This window comes from Hippopotamus amphibius, chromosome 9 (assembly GCF_030028045.1).
Source record: "Hippopotamus amphibius kiboko isolate mHipAmp2 chromosome 9, mHipAmp2.hap2, whole genome shotgun sequence".
Classification (NCBI taxonomy): Eukaryota; Metazoa; Chordata; class Mammalia; order Artiodactyla; family Hippopotamidae; genus Hippopotamus; species Hippopotamus amphibius.
In genome coordinates, this window is record NC_080194.1 from 112,048,038 (window position 1) to 112,071,762 (window position 23,725).

At 43.2% G+C, this 23,725-nt stretch overlaps 2 protein-coding genes across 2 annotated transcripts; both read left to right on the forward strand.

The window, feature by feature from the left end:
* Positions 1-11,896: 11,896 nt before the first annotated feature.
* On the forward strand, positions 11,897-12,794 carry NUPR2 (nuclear protein 2, transcriptional regulator). Its single transcript, XM_057750667.1, has 2 exons — positions 11,897-12,252; positions 12,588-12,794. Exon 1 carries the CDS (start codon positions 11,938-11,940, stop codon positions 12,244-12,246), a length of 309 nt encoding a protein of 102 aa, XP_057606650.1. The 5' UTR covers positions 11,897-11,937; the 3' UTR covers positions 12,247-12,252; positions 12,588-12,794.
* Positions 12,795-18,371: 5,577 nt separating this feature from the next.
* Positions 18,372-22,828, forward strand: CHCHD2 (coiled-coil-helix-coiled-coil-helix domain containing 2). Its single transcript, XM_057695660.1, has 4 exons — positions 18,372-18,528; positions 20,279-20,528; positions 21,516-21,666; positions 22,525-22,828. Exons 1-4 carry the CDS (start codon positions 18,479-18,481, stop codon positions 22,533-22,535), a joined length of 462 nt encoding a protein of 153 aa, XP_057551643.1. The 5' UTR covers positions 18,372-18,478; the 3' UTR covers positions 22,536-22,828.
* Positions 22,829-23,725: the final 897 nt, after the last annotated feature.

Genomic DNA, 23,725 nt, shown 5'->3' on the forward strand with positions numbered 1-23,725 from the left:
TTGGTCAAATACAAGGACACCTAGGTTACGCCTTTTAAAAAATAGTTTTCTTTAGGGACAGTCAGCCTGTTGTTGCATATTTCAGAATTCTGTCTGAACTATAAAGAAGAATCTACAATATATACCTGAAGTTGTGCTATTGCAAAGTAGGTTTATTATCCAAGTACTCATAAATCATTACTTTGTACTACTGATCCTATACCAGAAACTTTGTATTGATACTTGCTTTTAAAGATTTGACTCTTAAAGAAAATCTGCTTGTGGTACTATTTACCTCAAACAAGTTATATATTTGATTTCAAACTTAAATATTACAATTAGTTTTGTAGGAAACTGCTCTACTATCTTCCAAAATGACTGTACCATTCCCAGCAGCAATGAATGAGAGTTCCTGTTGCTCCACATCCTCACTGATGTTTGGTGTTGTCAGTGTTCTGAAATTCAGCCATTCTAATTGGTGTGTAGTGGTATCTCATTGTTTTAATTTGCAATTCCCTAATAACCTTTGATGTTGAGCATATTTTCATATGCATATGTGCCATCTGTATACCTTCTTTGGTGAGGTGTTTGTTCAGATCTTTTGTTCAGGATGCTAGTTTTCTTATTGCTGAGTTTAAAAGAGTCTTTTTACATATTTTTGATATCAGTCCTTTATCAAATATGTGTTTTGCAAAGATTTCCTTCCAGTCTGTGGCTTGTTTTTTCATTCTGTTAACTGTGTCTTTCACAGAGCTTAAGTTTTTAATTTATTATTATTTTTTAATGCACATTTTTAAAAATTATTTTATTTTATTTATTTATTTATTTTGGCTGCACCGGGCCTTAGTTGCGGCATGCGGACTTCTTAGTTGCAACACGTGGACTTGAGGTAGGAGACAGATAGGCTCCAGGCTAGGCATTTACAAGTGGCCTCCCATTCACATTTCATGAAGCAGAGAAGATGAGCTCCAGGCGGGACATTCATTCCAGCTCCCTGTTTATATTTCCTGAGGCAAGAGACAAACGGGCTCCAGGACTATATATTTATGACCGGAGTCCTGTCTATATTTTGATATCTGCATTTTGATATAAGAAAGAGCAACAAAAATAGGGTAAATAACTGGACATTGGGCACTCTTATGGCAGGGACAGACAGGGGCTAAACTTTGTTAAGAGATCAAGAGGTCATACACTCCTCATCTTTGGGACAAAGGGAGACATGACACATGCACAGAAAGGCTCCTTGGAGGTCAAAAAGGAGGGGGCACCACCCCATAATATGTTATGCTAAATAAAGCTTTCCGATAGATCTCTGGGCTGAAATCCATCTTGGAAAAAAGTTGCGTACAAATGATGGGGAGGGTCCTAGGACAGGTCAGGTGTGGAAAAAGAAAGCAGATAATTGGTCAAAGGTAAACAAAGACCTGGAAGAACTGCCCTACATAAATGACTTAACCACCTCTTTACCGTGCTCCTCCTCATTAGGGAGGATGCCCACGCCCTTTTTCTCTGGGTGTGCATCTCTGTCTGGCTAAATAAACTGTTTCTCTGTGTGCTCTCTTACTTGTTGTTATGCTATGTCTCGAATAATAAACTTTGTACCTGCTTTTACAGTTTTAGCCTCAGTGAGAAATGCATTTTTCACTGGGGGCAAGAGCCAGGGAAAGACAGCTTCCAGCCTCTAGCTCTTGCTGGTCTGGTGGCTAGGATTCCTGGTTTTCATCCAGGCTACTCAGGATCAATTCCTGGGCAGAGAATTAAGATCTCGCTTCACACCACCATTCACTGCTGCTTCTCTGAAATCAGCCTCTTCATTGCAGCATGCGTACTGGATATAGTTCCTTGACCAGGGATTGAACCCGGGCCCCTTGCATTGGGAGTGAGGAGTCAGCCACTGGACCACCAGGGAAGTCCCAAGTTTTTAATTTTTTAAAAAATATTTTATTGATTGATTTATTTATGTGGCTGTGCTGGGTCTTAGTTGTGGCATGCGGGATCTTTGTTGTGGCACATAGGATTTTTTAGCTGTGGCATGGGGGATTTTTTTTTTTCTTTTCTTTTTTTTAAGTTGTGGCATGTGGGATCTAGTTCCCTGACCAGGGATCAAACCAGGGCCCCTGCACTGGGAGTGAGGAGTCTTAACTACTAGACCACTAGGGAAGTCCCTAAGTTTTTAATTTTAATAAAGTCCAACTTAATTTTTTCTTTCATGAATCATGCTTTTGGTGTTGTAACTAAAAACTCATCACTAAGCCCAAAGTTACCAAGATTTTTCACCTATGTTATTTTCCAGGAATCTTACAATTTTGTCAGAGGTTGAGGGAAGGGAGTGAAGGACAAAGAATGGAATACAGAGGATTTTTAAGGCGATGAAACTATTCTCTATGATATGGTAATGATGGACACATTTATCAAAACGCATAGAATGTACTACACAAACAGTGACCCCAGTATAAAATATCAGACTTTAGTTAATGATAATATACCAATGTGGTTCATCAGTTATAACAAGTGTAACACAACATTTCAAGATGTAAAGGTAGAGAAACTGTAGGAGAGGGGGAACAAAAGAATAAACTGTTATCAAGCAAGAGAAGTAACAATAGCAAAGATAACAAATCTGTTGTAAAGACTCCCAGTTCTGTTTCCATGGTGAAGACTAGCCTGAAGCACTTTCTTGAGGTGTTTTGTAGAATTTAACCCCCCCCCAGGCCCTCAACAACCAGATCAACTGAAACCCAAGGGGGACGTCCCTGGGGGGGTCCAGTGGTAAAGAATCCGCCTTCCAATACAGAGGACACGGGTTCAGTCCCTGGTTGGGGAACTATGATCCCAAGTTGACCCGTGTGCCACAACTACTGAGCCTGAGTGCCTCAACTAGAGAGCCCGTGTGCCACAAACTACAGAGCCCACGTGCTCTGGAGCCAGTGCGCCACAACTAGAGGAAACCAAAAAAACAAAAAACAACCCACATGCCACAACTAGAGAGAAGCTCACGCGCCACAGCAAAAAGCTGACCACCTGCAGCAACTAAGACCTGAGGCAGCCAAGAAAGAAAGAAAGAAGAAAGAAAGAAAGAAAGGAAGGAAGGAAGGAAGGAAGGAAGGAAGGAAGGAAGGAAAGAAGGAAGGAAGGAAGGAAGGAAGGAAGGAAGGAAAGAAAGAAAGAAAGAAAGAAAGAAAGAAAGAAAGAAAGAAAGAAAGAAAGAAAGAAAGAAAGAAAGAAAGAAAGAAAGAAAGAAAAAGAAAGAGGAAAGAAGGAAGGAAGGAAGAAAACCTAAGGGATGATTGTAACAGGGGAGAGCTAAGGCAGACTCCATGTTGGATCTGTTTCTTTGACTTTAACCTTTGCTTTTCGCTGCCTTTGTTATTATAATATACATGATGGCCTGCCTCGGGGAGCCCTACCCTTCTGCCTGGATGTTAAACTAAAGCGCCTCTGTTCAGCGGACAGGCAGACAATCTGCCCTGCCCACCTGTGAAATTAACACATCCCTTTAGGCTAGTCATTCCAGGGGATGTTTTGCAAGGCTGATAGCCCTTTTGAGGTTACTTCCCCTCGGCTCTCCCTCTCTATTCTGCCTTTTACTTTACTTCCTCACAGCCTCTTCCTCTCTGATTCTATAAAACAAACCGGCATCCAGACCCCGATGAGATGGTTTTTTGGAGACACTAGTCTGCCATCTTCTCAGTCGGTGGCTTTCCAAATAAAGTATTCCTTGCTTCAATACCTCGTCTCCAATTCATTGGCCTGTCGTGCGGCAAGCAGAGCGAGCCTGGACTCAGTAACATGATGATGTTGACCTTTTCTGGCCCTTGAGACGTCAATCAACTAAAGCTTGGATTCTGTGGACAGCCCAAGCCCCTTCATGAATATGGCTATACCCTTAGCTTAAAACGTCCCCAATTTTGCTGTCTGGGGAGACACGCTGCTTTGGGAAAGACCTCCAGGGTTCTCTTTACTTGCTGCAAGTAAGAAACCCTTCCTCCTCCTGCTCTTTGGCTTCATTGTGACTTTTGGCTCAACACCTACCAAGAGGCAAATCTAGTTTTCATGTAACAGCACCAGCCCAGACTCTCCGTGGGGCACTGTGTGTCTACAGCTGTCATTTCCCCCAGGAGATGCTATATTCCAGCTTCCCCTTACATTTTACATCCCCCACCGCTCCTGGCATGAAACCTTGCAATATGGCAGGCTGCTGAGTCAATGTTGATCTACTGCAGCTCTGACTTCAGATTTCATCAGGGCAGTTTGTGTTTCAGAAAGCAAACAGGAGAGGATGGACCCAGCCTAGCACTGGCCAACTTAGCAGTCTGAAGACATGAGTGGTTCAAAATGTGGTCAATGCCTCTGATTTTCTTAGTCTACCTTTATTCCCAGGGCTCTTTTTTTTTTAATTTTTTATACAATTTTAAATTTGTTTATTTTTTATTTATTGGCTGCATTGGGTCTTTGTTGCTGTGCTCGGGCTTTCTGCAGCTGCAGAGAGTGTGGGCTACTCTTCATTGCAGTGCACGGGCTTCTCATTGTGGTGGCTTCTCTTGTTGTGGAGTATGGGTTCTAGGCTCTTGGCTTCAGTAATTGTGGTGCACAGGCTTAGTTGTTCCACAGCATGTGGGATCTTCCTGGACCAGGGCTTGAACTCCTGCCCCCTGCATTGGCAGGCAGATTCTTAATCACTGCACCACCAGGGAAGCCCATCCCAGGGCTCTACGAATGTAACAAATTCACTTCTCCAAAGGATTTGTCAAAGCACACCCCCAACTGAGGGTGGATTTATCTTTCTAGAACTCATATCTTAAATCCCCCTCTTTAAATCCTCTCCCTCCTTAAATTATGTCCCATCCATTTGCAGGGATAGCAAACACAGATCTCAGTGAGGCAGGCAGCCAACTTCAATGAGGAAAGGAGGCCCATATAATGTAGGGACCAGTAGGAATTGTGGCAAATTGAAAGGCACACACACTCAAAGTTTCTTAAAACTGTGCTGATCAAACCAAACATATGAACAGGAAACCCAGTTCAATCACTAGCAGCCAATGTGGGGTGTTTGGTTTACATTTTATAGTACAAATTGCTTAGGATAAATTGCAGGGCCTTTCAGGTCCAGCCACTCCTACCCATGTCCCTACACTCTGCTTACATGACATACTTTCACATATTCTCCCTGTCATCTTTGCTGGTTCATTCTTTCCCCCCCCAACATTTATTGAGCACCTAATATGTACCATGCACCATAATACCAAATGATGCTGAGGAAACAAGGGTGAACAGGAGTTTCAGTCCTCATGGAGCTTACAGTACAGTGTTGATGAAAAGTTAATCAGTCCATCTAAGAAATGGAAAATTTTATTCAAGCCAAATTGAGGATTATAACCCGAGAACAGCCTCTCAGAAAGCTCCAAGAACTGTTCCGCCCATTAGAAGTCAAAGCACAGTTATATAAGTTTTTTGAGACAGAGGGCTGTACATTAAGTGATGTATTATTGACAGTTTACCCAATCCAGATCTGTGAGTGCACAGTAGTGGGTCATCGTGATCCCTTACAAAATCAGGAAGGAACGTTGTTATCTTTATGGAGCTGTCTTTTTAGTGCTTGGAGAATGTTGCTCTTTCTAGTTGAGCAGGTATTTCTGCCGATGGGGAGATTTGGTCAATGCATGAAGCAGATACAGAGTGCACAGTAGAGGGGAGAGAGGAGACCAAAGGGCAGAGAAAAGTTTTCACGTTTAAATTTTTCTTTTCTTGTCATGAAGTATGAATTTCATTCCACGATAGTGAGGAGACATACATGCTAACAGACGGTTACCAGACTGTGACTGTTACTGAGTCCAAGCTTGCTCTGCTAGCCACACGACAGGTCAATGAATCAGAGACAAGCTGCTGAGGCAAGGAATATGACTTTGTTTGGAAAACCGGCAGACCGAGAAGATGGCCCACTAGTGTCTCCAAAAAACCATCTTATTGGGGTCTGGATGCCAGTTTTTTTAAACAGAATCAGAGAGGGAGAGGCTGTGAGGAAGTAAAGTGAAAGGGCCAACAGTCTTGCAAAACATCTCCTGGAATGACCAGTCTCGGTGAGGCGATATGTTAATTTCTCCTTTTCTACAGCCATTCACACAGGTGGGCAGGGCAGACTGTCTGCCTGTGAGCTGACAGAGGCACTTTAGTTTAACATTCAGGCAGAGGGGCAGGGTGCCCTGCGGAAGGCCATCATGTATGATTATAATAACAGAAGCGGCCGAAAGCAAAGGTTAAAGTCAAAGAAACAGATCCAACGTGGAGTCTGATTTAAGTCTTCCCTGTTACATGATAAAGCAATATGAGAGAAGTACAGGGTGTGACTGAAATATACACAAGAGGTGCCTAGCCAGATCAGAGAGAGATGGGTTTGGGTAGTCCTCTCAGAGGAGTAGATTATCTTTAGCCCAGGCTAAGGATGAGATAAGGAAACAAAGATGAGAGTGAAAGGGTGAGGGTGGTGGTAGGGGGAGGGTTTCCTCAAAGAGGGAACAGTACTTATAAAGGTTCCTAAGGAAACTAACATTCCATGTGGCTGGAGAGTAAGAATGCAGGGAGGGGTGGCACAAGATAAAACTGGAAAGGTGAGCAGAAGCCAGATCTTTCCAAACCTTGTGGCCAAATGAGTGAGATTTTGTCCTAAGGGCAATGGGCAGCGACCAACAGTTTTTAATCAAGGACTCAAATTTGTCTTTTAGAAGAATCCCTCTAGCTTCAATGTGGAGAACAGGCTGAAGTGAGCAAGGGGTGGAAGCAAAGAGGATAATTAGAGGGCCCTGACAATAAACCAGCCAGAGATGATGATGGCCTGGCATGAGAAGCAGCAGCAGGGTGGAACGCATGGACCAGACTTGGGAGACAGAATTGATATAACTCAGAGATTTAGTGATGGTAGGAAGAAAGGCAAGAGGAGGCATTAATGATGAACTTGGAGTGCCCTGATCCCCTCTTCATCCTTTCAGCTTAATTCTCTTCGTCTTCATGGGCCCTCCAGGCATCTTCTCACCCACTACCCCCAATACTCTGTCCCACTACTGGTTTAGCACACTACTCTGTATGATGGTGAGAGGCTGGGCATCCTTCTTCCTTGTCGTGTTGGGCAGAGACTCTGTATCACTCAGGGTCAAATTGGGAGATGGAAGCCACACAGAATTTGAAGAGCTACATTTTAACATATATAATTATTAACAATAACAGGGGATGTGAGTAAAGTGGGATTGCTACTAGCCAAAAACTAAAGAGAATTGTAAAGAATATAGGATCGGCACATAAAAGGCGTACCCATCACCCTCTAAAACTGAGGCAGAGTGCCAGGGCTGAGATCCACATCTTGTTGGAGAGTTACATGGCCATGGGTACCTGGATGGCACAGAAGTCTCTTGGTGCTGCGCCAATGGTGAAACTGAGTGAGGCCCTGTGGGGCTCCCAGGTATAGAAGCACTTTTGTCCCCCATTTCTTGTAGGCAAGACTCCAGCCTCCATGACCTTCCCTGAGTTTCAAAAGGCAGATTCAAACAGTTGCTAATCAAGGGAGGAGCATCCAAGAAACTACCGGAGACAAGATAAAAGGGACCTGAGAAGCTCATCAAGATTAGGAGACTGAACACCTGGGATGACATTAAGGGAGTGCAAGCCCTATACACACCCTGATCTTGTCAGAGACCTCACCCTTGAACCATTGTTATAAAACCTCTCATCCAATCCTCCTGGGTTGGGACACATAGTTTTTTGAGGCAGGAGCCCCCCTTTGCCTGGCAAAGTAATAAAGATATTCTTTTCTACTTCACCTAGAACTGTCTCCAAGATTTAGCACCAGCGTACAGAGAAGCTGAGGTTTCGGTAACAATGGTAGTTGCTGGAAATCTGCCCTCCAGAACTTGCCAGAAACCTACCTTCCAGGGTGTCAAGGAAAGTCATTCATGGAGAGGTATCTCAATGGAGGCACCTTGACACAAAGCCAAGCGAGGGTGGGAGGATTCAGGGGGAAACTACCGGCTGGGTGGTGCTGGCCACTGTCACTGCAGGAGTGGGGCTCTGGAGAAGCTACACGAGCTGCAGAACGCTGGTGCTGGGGAAGCCATCTGCACCGCGGGCGTTGAGTGCTAAGGAACACGTGCATGCTGCAGGGGTTTCCTTCTCATTCTAATGCAATTACTCCTGCAATTACTCTCCAGAGCCCTCAGCTGACAAAGATTAGCATTGTGCCAGCTGGTAAAGGAAAAAAAAATACTTAAATGGTCCAGCTCATTTTTGCACAGCAAGCAGTGAAGGGTGAATTTGCAGCCAAGAAGCAATAGATTGGTGCCTGGCACAGACCCCATATTGTTTATCAGAGCTGCTGGAGTACCACAGGGGGCTAGAAATCAACATGGCAAGGAAGGTTTGGAAAGGAGAAATGTATGTTCTAGAGTCTGTTGCCCATTTTTAAACTGGGTTGTTTTTTGGTTGTTGTTGAGTTGTAGGAGTTCACATGTTCTGGATATTAATCCCTTATCAGATACATGATTTGCAAATACTTTCGTTCTGTAAGTGGCTTTTTCACTCTCTTCATAGTGTCCTCTGAGGCACAAAAGTTTGCAAGTTTGATGAAGTCTAATTTATTTTTTCTTTTGTTGCCTGTGTTTTTGGTGTCATATCCAAGAAATCATTGCCAAATCCAATGCCATGAAGTTTTTCCACTATGTCTACTTCTAAGAGTTTTATAGATTTAGAGCTTATGTTTAGGTCTTTGATTCAATTTGAGTTAGTTTTTGTATTGGATGTAAGGTAAGGATCCAATTTCATTCTTTCACATATGGATATCCAATTTACCCAGAACCATCTGTTGAAAAGCATTTGACCATATGTGCAAGAGCTTATTTCTGGGTTCTCTATTCTATTCCATTGGTCTATATGTCTGCCTTATTCCAATACTACATTGTTTTGACAACTGTAGCATTTGTCTCAAATCTTGTGAAAAATTAAAAGTGGGACTTCCCTGGTAGTCCAGTGGTTAAGACTTCACGCTTCCACCACAGGGGGCGCGGGTTCCATCCCTGGTCGGGGAACTAAAATCCCACATGCCATGCGATGTGGCCAAAATGTAATAAACATTAAAAATAAAAAAATGTTAAAAATTGATAATAGGATTTTATATTTGCCCTTGTATTTACCTTTAACAGAGATCTTTATGTCTGTATCTGTTTACCAGTTACTGTCTAGCATCCCTTCATTTCAACCTGAAGGAATCCCTGTAGCATTTCTTGCAGGACAGGTCTAGTGGTAATGTGTGAGAGAGTGGTATGCAGGCGAGGGGGAATCAGATGAAGGTAGTCAAAAGATACAAACTTCCAGCTATAAGACAAATAAGTACTAGAGATATAACATACAACATGATAAATATAATTAACACTGCTGTATGTTATATACAAAAGTTAAGAGAGCAAATCCTGAGTTCTCATCACAAGGAAAAAAATGTTTTTCTATTTCTTCAATTTTGTATCTACACAAGATGATGGTTATTCACTAAATTACTGTGGTAATCATTTCATGATGTATATAAGTCAAATCATTATGCTGTACACCTTATACAGTGTTGTACATCAACTATATGCCAATAAAACTGGAAGAAAAAAATGTATATCAGGGTAACTAAAGAGTCTAATTTCATGAGGGAAATAATTCTAGCTAATAAATGTGGAAGAAAGGATTGGATTAGAAAATTACCATTTCACAGCCCCTAATGAGACAAGAGCAAATGAACACAACAGCAAAGAAAGCAATGAACTATGGTTGAAACTATTAGATAAAAGCTTCATGTGGAACTATACAACTGCTGGGACAGGCTGTCACCACCTGAGCCCACTGATCACTAAAATTGGGACAATGGGCTATTGTGGGTCTCCTCGTGTGATGCCAACACACATCACCTCCTAGGAAAGTGTCTGAGTATAAACCAGCGTCTGGAGCCAACCTCCATATACACGATATGGGAGAGAGAGGAATGAGTTAAATGACGTGACAAGGAAGCAGACACATCCACAAAGTGGGACATTTTACAGGACAACTGACCCAGTTTTTGCAACAAGTCATGTCAGGGAAAAATGAAAAAGGCGGGGGCCCGCCCTAGACTATAAGAGACTTAAACACGATGCAAGAAAATTTCATGTGTAGATTTTGTACATATTCTGAGTTGTATGTTTTCTATTGTCTTTTAGACAATCAGAGAAATTTGATTGTGGACTGGGTTTTAGATGATGACAGGGCCAAACTGACTTTGTCAGGTATGCAAATGGCATTGAGGTTATGTAAGAAATAAGTCTAGTTTTTTAGAGCTGTATATTGAGATATATAGGAGTAAAATGACATAAGGTCTGCAGCAGAGCAAAACAGGGATAAAGCAAACCTGACAGGATCTTGATAATTGTTGAACTGTGTGATGGGATATGGGAGTTCTTTGCTCTATTTTCACTTCTGAGAATGTCTGAATATTTTCATAACAAATTCTAGAGTTTTAAAAAGAAATAATGTGTGGGTGAGTGGCATAGGGATAAATATTAGTTTCTCTCTTTCCCAGTAGCAGGTGTAAGGCACATGGGTGGAAGAGAAAATCCCCTTGGTGTTTTATTAAAAACACTCTCCTGGGACTTGCTCATTTAAGGAACTACCAAAATTGCCCTCAGAGCGTGGTATGTAGGCCACGCCCCACCAGGGAACCAACTTCTGAGAGGAGAAAAAAAAAAACCCTCAAATTGGCAATTTGGTCACAGACACAAACTCAGCAAGATCAAATATCTGAGACGGTTTTTTTGTGTTTTTTTTTTTTTTCTTTTTCTTTTGTTTTTAAGTAGAGAATTATTTTCGATCTATTAAAAAGAAAATCCCCGAAGGGATAGCTGCAATTTTTGTGGGAAGAGAATTATCTCTGCTAGTTAAACCAAACCAAAACAAAGGCATTCTTCGCAATAACTCCCTGAGAGCAGCGTTTAGGGAGACAGTAATTAGGTAATTAGACCTGGGAGTCACCGCAGAGCCTCGGGTGCCGCCGGGTGTTAATGACTCCTGCTCCGCGGTGCAGCAGCCCTCGGCGTGGAGGTAGGCCTGGCCTTTGCTGAGCGCAGGGCAGCCGGCCTAATTCCTCTCGCCTCTACTGCTCTCCGGGAGCATCCTTCCCCCAACGCCAGCGGGGCCAGGCGCACCCGGAGCTGGCGGGTGGGACGCCGGACTCGCGCTGGTTCCCCCGTGGCTTCTCCCAGCTCTCGGCCCTCACCCCCAAACTGCCGCGCATCAAGCTACCACAATTAGCGTCCCCTGGCCGCAGGACCTGGGCACCCGCGGATAATCCGAAATTGCACGCTGTTCCCGGCCTTGCACCAGGCAGGGTGACTCTCCTTTCTTAATCGCTCGCTTAATACAGTTAATTCGTACTCTTATCAAACACGTGGACTGTGGAGAGGAAAAAGAACTGTGTGTATGTCCCTACGAGCCAGAAATACTTTCAGCATTCCAATGGATTTCCTTTCACTCCAGACGTGTTTTAAAAATACATTACTGGGATACCAGAGATATTACTTCAGAAGCTAATTTTTCACTTTGCATCATTATTGAGCACTTACTCATGTAGCCTAACAAGTGTTCAATGTTGATAAAAGTCCGCCGGAGGAATGCACAGCCCCCTGAAGGCGGATACTTGGATAATTTCCCATTTTTGACCGACATAAACAAGTGTTCGGTCTTTGCCAAATCCCCCTCTCTCTCGTCGGCGGCGCGCAGGCCAGAGCGGAATAAGCTGTCAGGGTTCCCAGGACTGGAGCGCAGACCGGCCCCCACCAGCGCCTGGCCCCTTCCCGGCTCTGTGACGTCAGCCCTAGACCCCGCCCCCCTCGACGGAGCCAATCGAGACGCGGGGCGGGGACCTCCAGAAACACGCGCGCGTGCGCGCGCGAGCGGGCAACTAGGATGTCCGCCGCGATGGGCCGTTCTTTTCCCGGTGTCCAGGCTCAGGCCCAGCCGCCTCCGCCCGAAGCGTGGCCGCCCCTGGGCCCCGAGGAGGAGCTCTATGACTGTCCGGATTACTACTACCTGCGCGACTTCCCGGCCTGCGGGGCCGGGCGCACCAAGGGCCGGACGCGGCGCGAGCGGGAACTGCGCACTAACTGGCTGGTGCCCGGCGGCCACGAGCGCAAGATCGCGCAGAAGCTCTTCAACGGCCAGCGCCAGCGCCGCCAGCGCCAGCTGCAGCCCCGGCCGCGCACCCGTCTCGCCTGAGCGCTGGTGCGTGCGGGCAGCCACCGGCCGGGGCCCAGGGGAGCCGCTCGAGCCCCCGGGTACCGCTCCGGTCCACCCCCTGCGACTCGAACCGGACACCAGTCGCTCCCTTCCGAGGCTGCCCCGCGTGGCGGGTCATTCGCACGGCCCCCTAAACTCGCAGCTTATCTCCGGCTGCAGTTGGAATGGTGTAAAAGTCTACCTTTTATGGAATTTTGTAGTTGGGTAGAAGGGGCCAGGAAACGCAGAAAACATCTTTCTAAAAATACAAGTAAGGGATTTACTTCCAGTGTTTATGCACGTACTAAAGAGAATAATTGTTTTTGTCTGGTTTTCAACAGGATACCCATACCCGAAGCAGCTGATAAAAGTATTTTCTCTGACACCAGCTGTAACTGTGGTCCTAAGGGGAGTGGTCCATGATGGTCAACAGAACTTTTCGACAGCGCTTAAGTGTACTGCTTCAGTATCTTTTACTTACCAACTGTTAACATCCAAGTGGGTACGCCTGTTCAGGGTTTTTAATTAAAAGAGAGCAGCAAGAATGGCATTTTAACTCTTCTGGTGTTTTTTGTTTGCTTTTTAAGTTGCTGTGGTAACTTGTTTAAAGACCACAAATATTTGAGTTCTTATGTGTAACGAAGAGGTCACAAAGATGAATATGGGCAGATCAGAGATAGGAATTTGTCAAGCTTTCAACCCAAGTGTCATATACTACCGTGCAGCCTTAATATTTGCCAGAATAGGGATATTTTAAATTGCACTGTGTATGCTAGGTGATCTGCACTGTTGACCCCTGGACAATCCTGTGAAGCGAATGCTATGCCCACTTTATGGATGGGATTCTGAGGCACAGAATTAAAGTAACTTTCCAGAGGTCATACAGCTAATTACAAAACCCAGCGTTAACAGATACTCAAAAGCATTCACTCTTCCCAGCATCACAGTTTTTGCCTGTAGACACCCTTCTGTGGTTCAGAACCAGCCACAAACTCCATGTCCAAGGATAGGACATATACAAAAATTATGCAGCATATGGCAGGGTCCCTTTCCTTTCTCTTCGCTCTGCATTCAGTCAGGCCTCTGTGCCCAGTGGTGAGTCCTTGGTTCGGAGAGAAGGTTGGTGTTCTGGAAGAAGCAACTTGAATTTTAATCCTAGTTGTGGGTGTTCATCAGTCTGGCATTCAGCAAACTTCTGATTGGTAACTACCTTCAAGTTCCACCAAGCTTCAAGTTCCACCTGTTGCAGAAGAAAACCGATCCCACGAGAAACCAAGCACAACACTCGGAGAGTTGGAGAACTCAGGTTTACTGAGCCGGCGGACCCAGAAGAGCTAACACTCCAAAATTCTGGGGCCCCGTTTCAGGGGAGTCTTCTCCTTATATAGGTTAAAACGTACAGCTATAATTGGTACAAACTGATTGGCTACAAATTACTATAGGTCACCGGCAGTTACTGAGAGCGGGAGTTGCCATGGGTTACACACATGGTAGGGGGTCCTAACAGGAACTTGTAGGAGCTGGACATTCCATTCCTATCAGGACTAAGGTCACAATTTGCATTCTCATATTGGTTGCAGGTTTAAGTTAATGGTCACTTAACAAGTCTATGTGCAAAGGGTCTCAAATAAAGGCTTGGGGTGGGTGCCTGAGAGCGAGACATTCTTCCCTTATCTGATCACTCTTAGTAATTCATTTTACTGTTTAACTGAGAGTGGCGAGCAGGCCTTTGCAAGATTAGCAATTACAAATATGGAAGTTTCAATTTCCTCATCACACCAAGCTTCAGGTTTTGCATTTGTAAAATAGGAACAATATTGGGTTACCTTACCAAACTGGATTAGAGATAAAATATATAAAAAGTCTGACACACATAAGGGCTTGGCACATAACCGGTGCTCAGTAAACAATTATTTTTAAATTTACAGAACATGATCCCTCCTCTCCTTCCTCTCTATTCACGAAGGCTTTCTTTGTTTTGGCGACACCGTGTGGCATGCAGGATGTTGGTTCCCCAACCAGGTATGGAACCCGTGCCCCCTGCATTGGGAGGGCGAAGTCTTAACCACTGGACCACCAGGGAAGCCTTAAATTCTTTCACTCACTTCATTAATTCTTTTAAAATGTCTCCAACATTCAGGCAGTGTGGTGTGGTAGGAGTCTTGGCTTTGGAGTCAAACACCTGTATGGACTTGGGCAAGTTGCTTAAACTCTAAGCATCTGTTTCCTTACCTATAAAATAGGGAGGATACAGTACCTATTTCAAGAGTTCTTGTGAGGCATAAATGAAATAATGCATGTAAAAGCTCTCAGTGCCTGGTGTATAAGAGGCACTCAAATAATTAGTAATAATGTTCCCATCACCACTGGCTTAGCCTTCAGGATTTTTTTCTTTACTCCTAGTCTCCCTCTGCTATATCTCACACATGTCCAGATGAATCTTCCTGAACACCATTTTAATCATATAAAAACCCTCAATGACTGCTCTCACCTTGCAGGCTAGAAAGCTTAGATGCAAATTTTCTTAAATTTGTTTCTCACAACTTCCAAAAGCACACTGGTTCGTGACACAGGTCTGGCCTCAATATTACCATTTTCAATTCTGCTTCTTCGTTTCAATCTGTGCTGTCCTACTTAGTGTGACTTTTACAATTTTAATTTTTCTATAACTAATTTCACCTATACTTAAGTGCCACTTTCTCCCTGAAGCCTTCATCCACAATGAATGTCCATCGCTTTAAAATCCTTTAGAACTTCGCATAAACACCACTTAACCACCTGGTTTATTGTGCTTTGTACTTTTAGAGCAACAGTTTCATTCATTCACTCATTCTTTTTTGTCTGATATGTGCAAGGCACTATATTCATATGTCTTAGTTATCCAAAGAAAAAACTACATTTACAGTTTATGGACCTTAATGTCTTAAGCATCTTAGTTCTGGTACAATTCCTGCTATAAAGTACAGCATACCCAGACAGATATCAGCTATGTTAAAGCAACACTGTAAGGTGTTCTAACTAGATATGGCTCATTTTAGATACTAGAGCTTTTAAAATTTAAATATGGTCACTATAGAAATTATGTGTATTAGTTACCTATTGCTGTGTTGTGGGTCAAGAATTTGGGAGTGGCTTAGCTGGGTGGTTCTAACTCTGGGTCTTTCATGAGGCTGGAGAGGAATTAGGCTCCACCTTTTGAAGGGAGTGTCAGGAATTTGAGGACATATTTTAAACCACCATTGTAGGTTTAATTATTGTGTATTCACTGTAGACAAATTGGAAAATATAGACAAGTCAAAAACAAAAACAAGGAAAGAAGAAAGAAATCACTATCCAATGGATAGCATCGCTACTTGGATGTATATAATTCCTGTCTTAAAAATATATGTGAACTGGACTTCCTAGGTGGCGCAGTGGGTAAGAATCTGCCTGTCAATGCAGGTGATATGGGTTCGATCCCTGCCCCAGGAAGATACCACATGCCGCAGAGCAATGAAGCCCATGTGCCACAACTATTGAGCCTGTGCTCTAGAGCCCGTGAGCCATAACTACTGAGCCCATGTGCCACAACTACTGAAGCCCATGCGCCTAGAGCCCATCCTCTACAACAAGAAAGGCTGCCGTAATGAGAAGCCTGTGCACAACGAAGAGTAGCCCCCGCTCGCCGCAACTAGAGAAAGCCCGTGTGCAGCAATGAAGACCCAACACGGCCAATAAAATAAGTAAATTAAAAAAAATATATATGTGAACTTGCTCAGGATACACATACTATGTATACTATTTTGTAACCTGCTCTTTCACTTAATATTTTGTGGAGATACTTCTCACTTCAGATATTCTTTCACATTTTAAAATGGCTGCGTAGTATTTCATCATATGTATGTATTATAACTTATTTAACTAATTTTATATTGCAGGAAAATTAGGTTATTTCAGGTTTTCCCTATTTTATACAATTTGCTAAATCAACATTCTTATGGCTAATTTCTTTCACATTCATGACTCTCTTAAATTCTTAGATATGGAATTTCTGGAACAGAGTTTGCACAGTTTTAAAACTTCTGATATTTACCGCCTAACTTGAGTAGAATTTCTTATTGCAATTATCAAGAGTCCATTCAGCCAAATATCTGTATCAAATGTCTGTAACAATCCCTGCACTAGTTCTTTGTTCAAATTTTGATCACTGTAATTGTATTTGTTGAGAATGACTGAAATCACTATGGAATGAGAAGTTGTTACATAAATTTTGCTAAAGTGTGAACTTCACACCTAACTCACCAAACTACAAATGATACGTAGCAGAATTCTGTTTATTTTCAATTCCCACTATTTTGCTTTTAGTTTTAACTTTTTACATGTTCTTGTTTTTTGAATAGAGGTACTACAGTAACTGTTTCAAAATCCAAAAGATAGTAAAAATTTCACCTCCGTGCCACTGCCTGAAGTGTTATCAGCTAAAGATATTTTACACATGGACAATATAGTCTTTCTCTCCATTTCACACAAATAATAGCAGCCTATACTCAATTCTGCCCCTTGCTTTTTTTTCTCTTGACAGTTTATCTTGGAAATCATTTCATATTAATACACAGAAAAACTTCTTTTTTATAGCTGCATATTGAATGAATATGCCATAATTTTTTTTACCTGTATTCTACTGACAGGAATTTAGGTTGTTTCTAACCTTTTACTATCACAAAATAACCCTGCACCAGCATCTAATTTTCTCTCTTCAATTTAGGAATTAATGACAGATAACTCTGTTCTGATCTGCATGCCTGTCTGTCCAGAGCTCTGCTCACTCTAAGCTCTTCTGGTGCCACAGTGTCCTTTATAAATAAGATTCCTTTCTCCCATCTCTTTTTATTCATTTGTAAAGCTTTCATTTCTTTAAGCAGTTCTGTGAAAATAAAACTTTTCCACAAAAGGTTTTTGCGTTATTTACCTCTCAGTTCCACACACATTCTGCTGTTACCAGAAAGGCTGTGCTACCTCTGGTGGAAGAGGGAAATTTCTGATCGGCATCCAAGCAGAAATGGAGGTTCTACCTCTGCTTTTCCTCCTCCATAACTCCCACCCTACCCCCAAGAACTTTCTCATGAAGCCCCTTATGAAATACCACTAGTTAACTTGTCCCCTACTGCACAGGCGCTAAAACGTACTGTTAAACGCATTTCACACCAAGTGTCACTAAAGCACAGGTCCTTGGGGCCTCTGCAATTGCCATTCCCTTTGTCAGGAATGCTCGTACCCTTGATAAACACGAGGCTTGCTTCCCCACTTCCTCAAGGACTCCATTCAAATACTTTCTCTTCAAAGACTCCTGCGCTCTCCAACCCCTAACATCCTACCTCCCTGACCCTGCTTTTGCTTCATATCACTACCATCTAACTTATGTAGATGTTTGTGTCTTGCCTCCCTGAATTTAAACTCCATGAAGGTACTCTTATTTCCTGCTCTATCTCCAGAACCTAGCTAGCACCTGGAGATCATTCAGAACACCTCACTTAATTCAGTGAACGAATACCATCCCAATTACGGGCACAAATTTTATAATATATGAAACGGGTGTGAAAGTGTATGAAATACATAAATGTAAGGCATTATTACTGTGTGAATTTAACTTCTGCTGACTGGATCCACAGATAAAATACAAGTAGAACAACTCAGCTCTGTCGATCTCTAAAGTTTTCCGTCACGTGCCCACACTGTGCCTCAAAAAATATTTACCAAGTGAGTAACTTAATGGTGAGAGAGATTACGTTACTGGCCCAAGGTCCAGCGACAATCACGCCATAACTCTGACTCACTCTCTCAAGGTTGGAGCTGACCTACCATGTTAATAAAGCAAACGTTTGAAGGTAGCAGCGACGGTCCTTGTGCCCTAGGAAACAAACAGCCAGCGGTTCTAACTCGCTCTAGGCTCGCAGGACAAGGTTCGGAAGACAACCACCGCCACTTCCGGTTTTCCTGGCGCGGAACTCCTGACGTCAACTGTGCCCGACGAGGGGCCGCCGTGACCTCCCGCTCTTCCTGTGACCTTCAGACCCGCACAGACGTCGGGGAAAGGAACGCCTCTGCCTGTGCGCTGATTGGCCCCGCGCTGAGACCAGCCCCGCCCTCTCACTTCCGGTCTCGCTCTCCGACTTCCGGTCTCGCTCTCCGCAGAAGCTGCCAGGGTCTCCTCCGAGTCTCGGTCGGCTAGACGCCGCTTTGCCGCGCAGTTAAGATGCCTCGTGGAAGCCGAAGCCGCAGTTCCCGCGTGGCCCCTCCGGCCAGGTGAGGCCAGCGCGGGGCTTGGGGTCCTGCCGGCGCCGTGACGCAGAGGGAGGCTGCGCTAGGCCTCGGTGCGGCGGGGCGACGACGGGCCGGGGCGTCCGGAGGCTGGGGCGGTGTGGGCCCGCCTCCGGTCGCCGCAAGCTGGTTGTAGGGCTTTGGCTAGTTTTCCCGTTAGTGGCAAACTTCCTAATTTGGAATGTCCATTAAACATTACTTAAAATACTTGAGATTGCATTTTAAGTGAAAACAGGCCAGTTCTAGAAAGAAGCGGATATTTGGAAGTGTAATCCGGCTGAAACGTCAAAAATAGGGGGGGAAAAAAAGGTAGAAGAAAGGTAGTGTAATCGGGGAAATGATCGTATTTCAATTCAGTAAATAATCTTTGAGTACCTTCCATGAGCAGTGAGCGTTCTGAGGGCTTGGCCTAGTAGGGGACACAATCACTAAGGCCTCACGTGTACATGACGTTTTCTAGTTCATAAAATACTTGGAAAATGTACTGCCAGTTGCACCTCTTGATAGCCTTAGAGGTAGACAGTATTCTCTGTTATAGGAATAAGGAAACTGGAGACTCAGAATAAGTGACTTGTCCAAGGTCATGCCACCAATAAGTAGAGAAGCCAGGTCTCAGACCCGAGTTTTCGGGTGACGTTTAGCAGAGTATCACGTTGCTTCTCTGGACTAAGGTGAATTGTGTTCAGACTGTATGCAAGGAGCCTAGGGAAGGCGTTCACTTAATGGAAAGACGCTGCTATCCAAAGGAGGGGAAACCACATTTTTGTAAAGAGTGAAGTCATAAACTTTTGACTTAGCTTTATTTGAGGGAAGAGTGCCCAAGGAAACAACCTAAAAATGGACAGAGTTAGTATAATCTATGTGAAAGATTTTTAGAGCAGCACTGGACATATTAGTGAAATTTTGAACGCATCTAGATGTTCTGCAGATGGGAAATAGTTGAAATTAGTTTAGGTATAACAATTCAAGCAAATCACTTCCACTTACTGTTTTCTAATCTGTAAAATGAAGAAATTGTACTAGTTTATTTCCCCACCTGACTATCTGTTGGTCTTCATTCAGTTGTTACCAGCTCAGTGAGACCTCCCTTGACTGTCCTAAAATTGCAGCATCCCACAACATGCTGCCCTCCCTCTCAATATTTTTTTTCTTAACATTTATTTGATCTCTCAGTAGAATGTCAGTTCCACCAAAGCAGAGGCTTTTGTCTCGTTAACAGTTATATTGATTTCTATGAAGTACTGGAAAAAGTGTTCTTTAAAGATACCATAGACTTTGTGAATACATAGAAATGATTGCAAAAAAGCAGGGAAAAATGTTTATATTTGGTGATTATAACCTTAAAAGATTAAAGAGAAAATGACGTAAATAGTTCAGGGAATTGTGTTCTGTAAAGGTTTCTAGTATGTATACAGTATTTGCGTTTAATAATTTAAAATGAAAATCTTCGGGTTTATTTTAATACACAGGGCAGTTTTGTTTGTTTAAACTGACAATTTCCTGGGACTTCCCTGTCGGTCCAGTGGTTAAGTCTTCTGCACTCCCAATGCAGGGGGCCTGCGTTTGATCCCTGGTCAGGGAACTAGATCCCACATGCCACAGCTAAGACCTGTGCAGCCAAATAAATAAATATTTTTTAAAAATATATATGGCATCGACTTAATATCCTGTGTTGACAATTTCTAAACTTGGCTGGGAGTGGGAACTTCATTATTTTTGTTCCTTTCTTTCACAGCCGGGCACCTCAGATGAGAGCTGCGCCCAGGCCAGCGCCCGCCGCTCAGCCTCCAGCAGCGGCTCCACCTTCTGCTGTTGGCTCCCCTGCTGCTGCTCCCCGGCAGCCAGGTCTGATGGCCCAGATGGCAACCACTGCAGCCGGCGTGGCTGTGGGTTCTGCCGTCGGCCACACCCTGGGTCATGCCATCACCGGGGGCTTCAGTGGAGGAAGTAATGCTGAGCCCTCAAGGCCCGACATCACTTACCAGGTAAGATTTGGGGCAGCATTCTCTTCTGTGGTGTATTTTATGAGAAAACCTAGTTATTTGTAAGTTCCTTATGTGTTGGGACTGTCTCCCTTTGTGGCGCATGGTTTATCAAAAGCGGTATTTGGCATTTGAGTTAGTACCATACTTAGGCCAGCATCGGAGAGTCCTGTCCAAGTGGTGTTTCTTCCCAAGCAGTAGTAGAATTGTAGCAGTTCAACCTGAGGCGCTGTCAAACAGCCACTTTCCCCATGTTTTAATTATTTCAGGGAGTTCCCCAGTGGTCCAGGTGTTAAAACTCTGCTTTTGCTGCCATGGGCCCCGGGTTCAATCCCTGTTTGGGGAATTAAGATCTCACAAGCTGTGTGGCCTGGCATAAATAAATGAATGAGTGAGTGAATGAATATGAATATATATATTTGTATATATGTGTGTATGTGTTTATACAGTATAAAAATAAATATAAAATATATATATATATTTTTGTCCTGGTCACCCTTAACTAATTCAGTCTCAGTCTTTGTAAAATGTTCAGAAATCTTTTTAATGGCTCTATGCGCTCTCATCTCTTACCTGATGTTTGCCAGTGCCCTTCTTTCTGAGGCGTGTGAATTTTCTCCTCTAAGGAGCATGGGTGTATACTCTTGTATTTCTGGTGTACTTAAAACTCATCCATCTATTTTTCTGTAATCCCATTTTTTTTCTCCATGGAACACCACTGAACCACTGGTCTTTAGATGCCCAAATAACCACTTTATTTGCATCTTTGTGAGTCTTTCTGATTACAACTGGAATTTTTGTTAAAGCTCATGTCTTTCTGCCTTTAAATTTTTTCATGGTCTGTGAAAAATTTCTATTAGATAGAAACTTTAATTAGCATTTGGTTTTAGTTAAGTTCCTCTAGTTAACCTCAGTGAGTGGCTATTGCTCTTTGTTCAGGTATAAGTCTGATTTCCTTTCTTAACAGTCCTGAATGTCATGCCTTTGCAGGAGCCTCAGGGAACCCAGCCGGCACAGCAGCAGCAGAATGGCCCATGCTTTTTTGAGGTGAAACAGTTTTTGGAGTGTGCCCAGACCCAGGGTGACCTTAAGCTTTGTGAGGGTTTCAGTGAGGTGCTGAAACAATGCAGATTGGCAAACGGTAGGTATTATATCAGTCCATGTTTGAACTTGCATCTGCCTAATTCACTGAATGGTACTCCTGGACCTTGTAAAACTTAGGGAGTCTATGTTTGATAAACTGGCAAATTAGAGGAGATTTTATTTAAATTACTCTAAAGATAACCTAACTCTTCTAACAAGGTGCTGATCCAGAGGTTTCTGGTTATTATCTTAGGCTATCTCCTGCCACAGAATGTAACTGAATCTGATTGTTCCTTAAGCAGGTATAGATTAGTGTGCCAAGATCTTATTGTGGTTACTGCATAGCCTTAGTGCATATTTCACCAAAGTCCAGGAATGAGCACAAAATCTGATAGAGCATTGTCATTCTACACACCTCATTTGAGAGATGCAAGTTTATTAAATCCCTCAGTGGGACTTTGAGATGTAGGCTTTCCGGAATGTTGGCAGTCAGCTTTTTTTTTTTTTTGTGATTTCCTTCTATCAACCTAAGAATTCACCGTCTATTAAAAGTGCTTACTTTCATTTTCCCATCTTCATTTATTAGGAAATAGGGGAGAAGTTAATCCTTACAGGTGGTGGTGGTTCAACTGTGGATTTAAGAGAGTGCATGGCCAAGTTTATTAGAAGCTACATCTAATATCAAAGTAACTGTATTTCTGCTTCAGGACTTTGTCCCCAGAAGTACATACGCCCTGTCTTTTCTCACTTCTGGCAAGTGTAGGGTTGAAGATTTACTGGTTGCAGGATGCCTTAAACAACTTATGAAAGAAACTAATAACCTTGGGCTTCATCCCTGCTTTCATAATTGGGAGGACTTCTGTTTTTTTGAGAATATGTAGCTAGTGCTCTTCTAACAAACCTTTTCTGTTTGCAGGATTAGCTTAATGAAGAAGTGCCGATTGAAGGCATGAAAAATCAGCTCTTGTGACCACGTTGATTTAGGGTTAAAAGTATAATTGATAGTGAAGATATAAAGTGTGAAACCACCAGTTAAATGTCTCCTCAATCATTAATAGTTTTTATGCTTCAGGACTGCAGTGGAAGAGGGTGTTCTCACCATACAGAAGCTCATTGAGATGGTATTGAGTTGGGGCTGGGCAGATGTTTGTGTGGCCTCTTAAACATGCTTTTCTGATGTTATTGTTTGTGAATTAATTAGAATAAAGTGATTTTCTTTCCAAATGTGTCCCTGAAGTATAAGGTTATAAATCACACATGGTATACACATGCTGAACAGAATGCATTGTGCAGAAGAACACAGTTGTCTCTACGTGTCTTTAGGTGCATCTAGTTTATAGTCTCTGGATATTAAGGTAGTGGCCACCTGGAGACCCTGGCAGAGCTTCCTGCGGTGCTTTGGTAGAGAAATAGTTATGTAAGGAACAGCTCCCCAGCAAGCGTGCTGCGCATTAAAAAGGCTCCAGGTGCTACAGGCCTTTAGAGCCCGTGTTCAGTAAGCTGAGCAGTAAAGGAAACTTTAAAATACTGTTTGGATTAGGTGAATGATAAAGGAAGTGTGGGAGCAGACATATTAAATGTGTGGGCTCCTTGTGGCCAGGTCAGCACTACATGTCACTGTTACCCTAGAATAGCCAGTTAATTGGTTGGAGATGAGAAATGATTCTCTTAATTCAGGCGGTTTCCCTGCAGATGTTTCTATCCTACTTAAGGCATTGTAGCTTCCTCTTCTTGAAAGACTCAAGCTGCCTACTTCATGTTGTCCTAAGTCCATGTTGGACTCAGTTTGAAGTGCATCTTTTTTTTTTTTCTTCTTTTTTTTTTTTTTCTTTTTTCTTTTAAAGAACCCAGCTCCATCCCTCAAAAAGAACTCAAAATTTCATTTACTTCTGGGAGTTGACCTCTAGTCTACTTACACTCTGCAATTTTCCTGCTTTCAAATATACCTTTCTGAGTTTCCATTATATGATTTGTTTTTTCCTGTTACTGCCAGGTGAGCCAAGTGCTATTCAGTAAGTGAATTATTCAGTTGTTACCACAGTGGTGTTCTTAGAGTGTCCCATTCTGTACCTAATCATTCAGTTCCTGAAAGAGGCCAAGAGTGCTCTGGGGACTTG

Coding starts and splice junctions, on each gene's coding strand:
- NUPR2 (XM_057750667.1), top strand. CDS start 11,938: ATGTCCGCCGCGATGGGCCGTTCTTTTCCCGGTGTCCAGGCTCAGGCC.
- CHCHD2 (XM_057695660.1), top strand. CDS start 18,479: ATGCCTCGTGGAAGCCGAAGCCGCAGTTCCCGCGTGGCCCCTCCGGCC. Junction 18,529..20,278: donor CGCGTGGCCCCTCCGGCCAG/GTGAGGCCAGCG, acceptor TTTCTTTCACAG/CCGGGCACCTCAGATGAGAG. Junction 20,529..21,515: donor GGCCCGACATCACTTACCAG/GTAAGATTTGGG, acceptor ATGCCTTTGCAG/GAGCCTCAGGGAACCCAGCC.